The 9,253-nt window shown below is 40.5% G+C and overlaps 1 protein-coding gene across 2 annotated transcripts; it reads left to right on the forward strand.

The window, feature by feature from the left end:
- Positions 1-359: 359 nt before the first annotated feature.
- Positions 360-8,006, forward strand: LOC139296879 (schwannomin-interacting protein 1-like). 2 transcript variants are annotated; one of them, XM_070919441.1, is made up of 7 exons: positions 360-389; positions 2,783-2,892; positions 6,153-6,270; positions 6,401-6,607; positions 7,063-7,186; positions 7,696-7,789; positions 7,955-8,006. In XM_070919441.1, exons 1-7 carry the CDS (start codon positions 360-362, stop codon positions 8,004-8,006), a joined length of 735 nt encoding a protein of 244 aa, XP_070775542.1. The 2 variants fall into 2 exon arrangements, with proteins under 2 accessions (XP_070775542.1, XP_070775543.1); XM_070919442.1 differs by lacking the exon at positions 6,401-6,607.
- The last annotated feature ends 1,247 nt before the right edge of the window (positions 8,007-9,253 follow it).

The following is a 9,253-nucleotide window of genomic DNA, read 5'->3' on the forward strand; positions in this document are numbered from 1 at the left end:
ACAGATTTCTAGCTGCTATTTGTTCATTTCCTTCCATTAAAAGAAAGATGAAGAGGAGAAGGTGGGAAAGAGAAAGCAAGTGAGGAAGATGGAGGAACAGATAACAGATCAGGAGAGCAGTGGCAGCACTGAGCAGCTCTGTCTCTCCCCTCCCTTCCTCCATTTCTCTCTCCTCCTCTGCTTCCGCCTCATCCCACTCTTTCCTCTCTCTGCTGCCCCCCCCCCCTCCCCTCACTGCTCTCTCCTCCCTCCCTCGCTCTCCTGCACGGAGCTGCAGTATATGAGTGGGTCTCCTGGGTCTAGCTTCACTGCAGTGTAGAGAAGGGCAGGGCGGCTGTTTCAGTACGATGCTCTGAAGGATGGTGCACCAGGAGAAACGCGTTTACCAGGTGTGTGGATTTGTAGTGTTTGTGTGCACTAATGATTCTAAAGGGTGTAGCATAGCATAACATTTACATTTATACGTGATAGGTATCCATCATGGGTGAGCTGCTGTGGATGAATCAGCCATAATGGACGAGTGGATGTGTGATTGTGAGGTGGCGTGGGTGTGTTCATATGTGATCTTTACCTGTTTGTCTCTGTGTTTTTACATCTCCTCAGTAAAATTATAATAATGATATTTTATGACTATATATATTAATTTAATCTCATACTGGATATGAGGGTAATCATATGACATGCTTTGCTGTTTTCATAAATTAAATTGTTCTACATTATTTACAGTGACAATGAGTTGCTTTTGCTATATCACATACTTTCTTCTGGGAGGGTAAAATAGGTTGTGTGTGTAGACAGTCTGCTGGTAAGGAGGACATCCGGCTGTCTGAAGTGGATGAGCGGGAGGCAGAGTGTTGGTTGGGAGAGTGAAGGCGATCAACTGTGATTTATGCTCTTACATCACAGCCTCGTCTAATGATGCGTCACACAAAAAAAAGAGAGGGTGTTTGAGTATTTTAGTTTATAGTTTAGTTATTTAGAGAGAAAACGTTGACACGTAAGAGAAACATCCCTAATTTTGGAAGTGTAATTCAATGGTTGTTGGTGAATGGTGTGTGTCACAGGCACGCACACACACACACACACACACACACACACACACACACACACACACACACACACACACACACACACACACACACACACACACACACACACACACACACACACACACACACACACACACACAAAGGCAGCCTTAGGCCATGTGGGCTACTTTGCACAATCCCATGATAAATGAATACTTTCCCCAAGGTGCCAGAATAGGAAATCATGTCATGCTGAAACATTTCGGTCAGTATTTCTCTGCAATATTTCAAGACTTTGGATTTGTGTATCAGAAACACACGCAGCTCAAATGATGCAAAAATGTTTGTAGTTGAAAAAAAAAGAAAGGGCAGCTACAGAGAGGAAGCTGAGACAAAGTGAAAATGATTCAGGGTAGGACATAAGCTGAAGAAGAGGAGGGGGAAAGGGGACAAAATTAAATCAGGACAGTGAAACTAGATGCTGAGAAACAACAGTCAAACAACATTTCTGGTCTAAAAGAAATAAATAGCACAAGAGGAGAGAAAATGTATGTCAAGAGAGATTAGCTACGTACATGACGTTGCCAAACAGAGAGCAGAATGACGTGGCATTTTTAACCATTTACTGATATTGGCTGCTGCCTTGATAATGGATTGTGAATGGACAAGTGAGCAAAGGAAGACCATTATTGATGACTTACAGCAATTATAGTCCTGTGGATGCAAGTGATTGCTAAACACATTTAAAGATGTGTGGATTGCTGTAATTAGTTAAAAGAGGACAAGTGTCATTTACAGTATGGATATTTTTTTCTTTTGTTAGGTCTGGTGTGTGGACCTGGCAAGAAAAAGCACAAAACATGCATAGACTTTACCTCCATGTTGACACATCTGGACATTGTTAAGGAGGATAAAAGCTGCCAGATACAATCATTCATCCATTTTCTATACCAGTTTGTCCCTATGGATGCTGTAATCTATCCCAGGATGTCTGCAACAGGGCTAACACATAGACAGACAAATGTATTCACTAATATATTTATAGCTGTGAGCAAATTTACATTTCACCTGATCTGCATGTCTCTGAACTGTGGGAGAAAATCAGACCACCTGAATCTGCCAGGTGTGCCTTTTTAATCAAGTTGCAAATGTAGTCCAGTATTTATCGAAGTGCTTGTGTAACAGGAGGGACAGGATATTCTGCGTGTGGTGGGCTGTAGCATCTCACATCGACTATTTAAACTTGATCTTTTTGGGTTAGCTGATTATTTAGACGCAGAACAGGAAATGAGACGGAGGAGTGTTATGTAAGGCGTGACGTCTGTACCTATTATTTAAGCTTATGGTGGAGGAGAAGAGAAGGCCAAATTATGATTTTTGTATAAATGTGTTGGCTAAGCTTTAATAGTGTAGTTAACATTTTTTTTCACAATTACAGTGACAGTGTATGTGAGCCCACAGCTGGATTACCTTAATGTGTGAAAGGCAGGAAATTGGATTGCATGACTTTCCATCTACCTCTCCCTACTTCTTTTTTTCTTTTCATCCTCCTCCTCTTCTCAACCAGAAAATGCATTATCATTCAGTACAATACATGTATTTATAGCTTTAATTTAAATAGCAAACTACACACCCAGCTTAATATTTCTTCCTGTCCCACTTGGTCAATCAAGCAGAGATGGAAGTACGGCAACAGCAGCAGCACTTTTATTAATATTCTTTATATTCATGTATTTTTCTCTTTTCTCTGGCAGGCCCAAAGGAATGAGAGAGAGTCCATCAGGCAGAAACTTGCCCTTGGCAGTTTCTATGACGACGAGCCAGTCATCTACACCAGCTGCAGCAAGAACGGCCCGTCCTCCCGGTGGGTTTGGATGGAGTGTGTGTGTGTATGACTGTGTTACGGTTTTGATCAATGTAGCTGTTTGAAGGTTTGTGTTTTAGCTTCTGACAGCCGGCTCTTTAGATCTTTAGATGTTCTCCCAGAATGTATTCTTGGATGGACGGCAGGATGACAGTGAGATACGCCCTAGATTCAATTATTTATTGATTTACAGAAGAAAATATTAATGTATTTAAAGACTGAATATAAAACTTATTTGTAGGTTTTGTAGACTTTGTGTTACCTATATAATGAATCTGCTCATACAGACCACATGACTGGCCAATATAAGCCATTTAATTATATACCTGGCAAATATATCAATAGCTGTCTAACCCTTTTTTGCGTGTATATTCATGCATGTATGCGGCACACACACTGTCTTTGTAGAAACTTCGCTGTAATGAATACCATGTAATGTAAATTTGGTGATTTTAAATTGTTCTGATAAACTGAAGGATTTCATGCTCCTATGTGAGTCGAGGAAATTCTCTTACTTCTTAAACTAAAAAAAATATTTAAAACTCATTGGATTATCTGAAAAACACATTGCCACAAAGCTAAAAAACAGCAATGTAATGTTCTCCATTTGTTTTTTTTAGCGTCTGTAGCAGCTTGAGCTACGAGCAGTTATTGAAGAGCCAGGAGAGGGAACTATTCAGCAGCTCACTTTATCTATTAACTAAGAAAAAACACACAAATCCGAAAGATAAACACTGATTGGTTTGACTTGTTGGCTCGTAGGTGTCAAGTGCAAATGACAGTAAGTGACAGCGTGTCCTTTGTGGAAGAAACAGTAAATCATGTGGTAGGGAGGGCAGCATAATGCAATAATTGGGGTTAAGTAAACACGTTGAATTATCCTGCGTGTATGTTAGATTTGGCAACACACAGAGGAAGAGAGTGAGTGACTCACATAACAGACAGACATGCAGACAGAAAATGAAAGGTTTACTGAGAAGCCACAGTATACTGTTTACAGTCATTCAAAGGGAATTGACTTTAGACTAAACAATGACTGTCGACAGCAGAACAATGAAACACGAGTATGGAAAGAGTGCGTACAGACGAGGTGGCACAGTGGTTAACCTCTGTTGCGTAATAAGTTGATGAGGTGGAAACCTAGCGATGCCCTAGCTTCATGAGTCAGACGAACAGTGAGATATAGTTTAAACAAGTGTCTAAAGCCAAAATTAGATATTTCCCATTGAAGATTGTGCCACCAACTGCAACAAAAAGCATTAAATCTAAACATTTTTCTTCTTATCTTCAAGTTGCATCATTATTATCTATTATTATATCGATTTCTTTTTTTTTACATGATAATTCTGCATTCTGCCTTAAAATGTATATGCATTAGTCTTCCATTGTTTTACTGTTCATATTCTTACTGCAATTAGTTTGTTACAGCCCTGTGATGTGTACTAACCTATATAAAAGAAAATGAATTTCCCCAAGAGGATAGAGTAATTAATTATTATTATTATTATTACAAAAGTCGAATTAATAGATTTTTTAAAGAATATTTTGTCTTCATTCCATAAATGATTACAAATGCACTGAATTTGATACACAGTAGGTTTCACATGTGAAATCAAACTAAAAGGGAATCCTTTTCCCACGAAAGTGATATTTCATGTTTGTCATTGACAGCCACAAACGCATGCACACGTATGTAACATAGTGGAAAGAGTTGCATCACATAAGACACAAGATGGTTAACCAAAGCCACTACAGCTACAACACAGCTCTGCTTTCTTTTCATGGCAGTTTTGACCTCCAGTAACTCTGTGGCATTTTGACTTTTTCCATTCGAGGGGGCGTTTATATAAAACGATGGGGCCGTCCTACTGTTTGAGGAAGTGCAGCTCTATCTGCGGTCCAAATGCTGCTGAAAGAAGAAGTGAGACCTGATATAAGTCAGCAACAGTGATTGGTGGACTTGGAGTCATGTGACCTCCAGTGGAGGTAAAGGGTGCACCCTCTGGGGTTTAGTTTGGGGTGGAAATTCCAACACCACCATGTCCAGTTCATGAGATGTTGTATAAGTTATTGTTCTCATCCTCGTGGAGGGGGAGGTTACTTTGGGTTGTTAGGTTCTTTCAGTCGGAGTATCGTGATCTGAAACTGAGTGAATGGTGTTTTGAATGGCTGTAACTCCTGATGTCATGTTTGTGGCTTCAGTCGTTTCATTGAAGCTTTCCATTGCTTTAGTTCCTACATGATTAGGTCACACACTGTGGCGTTACTGACATCAATACACTTCATGGCCAAAAGTATGTGGATGCCCAAACTGTACTAATCTGTATGTAATAGTTTAACATATTCCAAAACCATGGCCATTGATATGCTGCTATAACAGCCCCCACTATTCTGGGAAGGCTTTCCATGAGATTTTGGAACGTGGATTTGCTCCCATTCAGCTACAAGAGCGTTAGTGAGGTCAGGTTGGGCACTGATGTTGGGCGATAAGGCCCAGGATTGCAGTCAACGTTCCAGTTCCTCCTGAAGATGCTGGATGGGCTTGAGGTCAAGGCTCAAACTCAGAAAACCTTTCTTGATTGACTTAATTTATGTTGAAACAGGACAGGATCTTCCTCAAACTGTTGCCACAAGGTTGGAAGCGCACCATTGTATTTAATTATATACTGTAGATTTAAGATTTCCCTTAATTGGAACTAAGGAGCTGAGCCCAAAGCATGAAACACACCCTCAGACCAAAAGTACACAAACGTATGTGTGAATGTAAAAAAACACGACACAGCAGAACCTTCCTGTCTTGTGCTGTAAAAAAACTCCAACTGATTCCCCATGGAATCTGATACGTGATGTACAGAGCAGTATAGAGAGCTACCAAACGTTTTGATGATAGTTTTGCTTTTTTGGTGAAAACTGCAAAAACCATCTTCATCTAAATTAAATGTTTGTTATTTTCCATTTTTAAAACTTTGCAAATTCCTGAACCTTGGGTCCAAATCTTTCCTGGCCTTTCTGCTTTCCACTCCTTTCTTTATAATTGTATATGCACAATGTCTTTTAGGATCATTTTGTTGAGGATAAATATGTAAAGACCTACATTCCCCCATGTTGTGATTTCTTTCATTTAAATTGTGTTGCATGAACAAAATAAGCACTTTTCTCCCCAGGTTTCATTCTGAGTAGGAGACATTTTCAGTGTCTGTACCTAAAGATCAACATTTCCTCTCTCATGGTCTTAACTCTTTGTGTGTTTTTCCTCTCAGGCTGCAGAGTGGGGTGAACCTGCAGGTGTGTTTTGTTAATGACAGCAGCAGTGACAAAGACAGCGATGCTGAGGACAGCAGGACAGAAACCAGCCTGGACACGCCGCTGTCACCTGTGGTATGCACAGCTTAGATCAACTCTGTGTTTCTGTCTTATCCCACTACTCGCATTACTCTCTGTAATAACCATGTGTGAGAACCACATTGGCTGTTACATCATAATGCCACTTACACTACTTCCTCTCCAGAGCAAGCAGAGCTCGTCGTTATCGGACCGAGACACGGCGGAGGAGGACTCAGACCCGTTAGATGACTGCGGCGGGTTCTGGCGGGTGCAGCGGAGGCTGCAGGAGGAGGCCCGGGTGGCGCTGGCTCTGGCTCGACCCATGGCCCGCATGCAGGTGGAGGTGGAGAGGCAAATCCAACTGCACAGACGCTCACCTGTGGCTGACTTGGTTAGTCAGTAAGAGAGAGAAATACAGACCAGCAGATTTGTGTGTGTGTGTGTGTGTGTAGCTCTTTACTCCTTCCTCTATGAAAAATGCATTTTAGGAGATGATCCAGGACAATTAAATATATCTGTGCCATATGTGAAGGAGGAAAAAAAGAAAATAGAATGGCTTACTATAACTTGCTGTTACAGTAAACACGACACAATAAAAGTGACGTAAGGGACTTACAAGGCCTGAATAGAAGGTCAGTCAGGGTTTGTAAGTGGATGTGTGTGACCAAGAGAAAACCCCTAACACTGGTAAATGAAAGAGCAGCTAACTTGTCCTGCTGTTGATGGATAAAGGACATTTGCAAACCCAGATAGATACATAGATCCAGCTGAATATTGAATACTTACATTATTACATTACATTTTGACATTAAGTAATTTCCCTTCTGTGTGTGTTTACATACTCAGCTTCCCCATCTGCCCCACATCAGCGAGGGCTTGATGAAGAGGAATCTGAGGCGAGGGGACATGAGGGACATGAGTCTAGGACAGCTGCAAGTCATCACAAATGACTTACACTCACAGATTCAGAGTGAGTAGACACACACACACACACACACACACACACATACACATACACACACACATACACACACACACACACACACACACACACACACACACACACACACACACACACACACACACACACACACACACACACACACACACACACACACACACACACACACACACCTCTAAGTATTTGATAAACCCAACAAACCTCTTGCCCTTCCAACTGAATTCTACTATCCTCCCATTTTAGATTTTAGTGGGATACCATTGTTGGCAGATTTTAAGAATGAAGAAAAACGGCACTGGCTTTAACATAGTTTAACTTATCCAAAGTGGTTTGGAAGTGTGAATCAATTGGTCTGAAATATCAAATGGAGGTCAAAATATCAGAAGACTTAACAATCAATCCACCTTAAAAACTGAGATAGAAATGTAAATGTTATGGCTAAAAATACAGACATCTTCTAACCATTTTCACAGATCAGACTCCTAAATTCTCCTCTTCTCTTTCTGAATCCAAAACAGGTCTAAATGAGGAGCTGGTGCAGTTGCTGCTGCTGAGGGATGAGCTGCATGTGGAGCAGGATGCCATGCTGGTGGACATAGAGGACCTCACCAGGTGAATCACCCTTTCCTATCCTCTCTCTGTTCTTTGTCTGCAATATCTGTCAAATTCTCAATTTCTATTGAAAATGATGACAGAGTAGTCCGTATAATCTGCATTTGGACTTGAACTGAATCTCCTGTGCTCGCTCTGATGTGCTTCTTGTCTTTGTTGTGACAGGCACGCTCACAGCCATCAGCGGCACCAGGCAGAGAAAGCTATGTCTAAATAAAACACCCCGTCTACACGTGTGTCTGTCTGCACGCCATTTTACCTCCCGCTCCATGGACTGTCACCATTGTTACTAATGAAACTCCATCCGTGCTGACTGTTTCTGGAGAAGTGAATATGCCATATACTATAATATTAAACACACAGACACACTCATAATGTATCCCACCGCAGGATGTTGTGGAAGGACGGAGGACTTTCAGTATGGACACAGATGAGTTTGTGCAGGGCTTTCACTTCCACTCAGCATGATTAATCATGCCATATTTCATAGAATTAGGGGAATCCTCTCTACTTAAACCCATCCCTAACCCTGATTTACCTCTTCATGATTTTGCACGGTACACTAATGTATGTTAATGCTGGGTTGGAGAGAGTGCCTGCACGCCATGTTTCTCCCTCGTCTCAAAAAGGATGATGACTTCTAGGGGCCACACCAGACTGAACTGAAGATCAATGAACTTCTTTTCATCTTTTGTTTGTCTCTATAATAATCGGGAGGATCGATCAGCTCATCTGTAGACATGCTCTGTTCACCTTTTATCGTTTCTTTCACTAAGAGCACTGTGTCGTTGCTGTTTAACACTGGAGTTCACTATTAAACTATCTGGGCTGTTGCAATAGAAAATGGCAAACACTCTGTTCTGATTTGCAGTTTAGCTTCACAGTGATGTTGTAAGGATCATTTAGACACTAAATTGGATGTAACTCGATAGCTGCCACAGTTTCCACTTGCTTTAAAGATGCATTTAGAGCTTTACTGGACAACCTTTTGAACTTTATTTAATTTGCATTGGTCAGATGCCTTTATCTACTCAGTACAATAGACAAAATGACAATATATGGGTTAAATGAATATATTGGTGAATACACAGGGATAGAAAAGCAAAAGTGGAGGCATGAACAGCCTAAATAACAATATGCAAAGTCATTTTTGCTCAACAAAAAGGGTACATATAAACATGTAAAACAAATCTATGAATAAATCACAGCCTAAACACATATCTATTTTATCTGGTCAGAAGATTTATGGACTTAATGTATGTAAATGTTAAAAGACGCTTTATTAAAAGGATGAAGAATATGCCCTGTTGTCTGGCTGTGTTTAAATGTTTTCACTCTTTTTAAGAATGTCATTTAACACAAAGTTACACTTTCTTTTTCTAATGTACGCTTCATTGATAAATGTACTGTATAATGATTGTAAAAGAAAAAGAAAAGAAAAGAAAAACTCCAGTAATAAATGTT

This window comes from Enoplosus armatus, chromosome 14, assembly GCF_043641665.1.
Source record: "Enoplosus armatus isolate fEnoArm2 chromosome 14, fEnoArm2.hap1, whole genome shotgun sequence".
NCBI classification, from domain to species: Eukaryota; Metazoa; Chordata; class Actinopteri; order Centrarchiformes; family Enoplosidae; genus Enoplosus; species Enoplosus armatus.

Coding starts and splice junctions, on each gene's coding strand:
- LOC139296879 (XM_070919441.1), top strand. CDS start 360: ATGGTGCACCAGGAGAAACGCGTTTACCAG. Junction 390..2,782: donor AGGAGAAACGCGTTTACCAG/GTGTGTGGATTT, acceptor TTTCTCTGGCAG/GCCCAAAGGAATGAGAGAGA. Junction 2,893..6,152: donor AAGAACGGCCCGTCCTCCCG/GTGGGTTTGGAT, acceptor TTTTCCTCTCAG/GCTGCAGAGTGGGGTGAACC.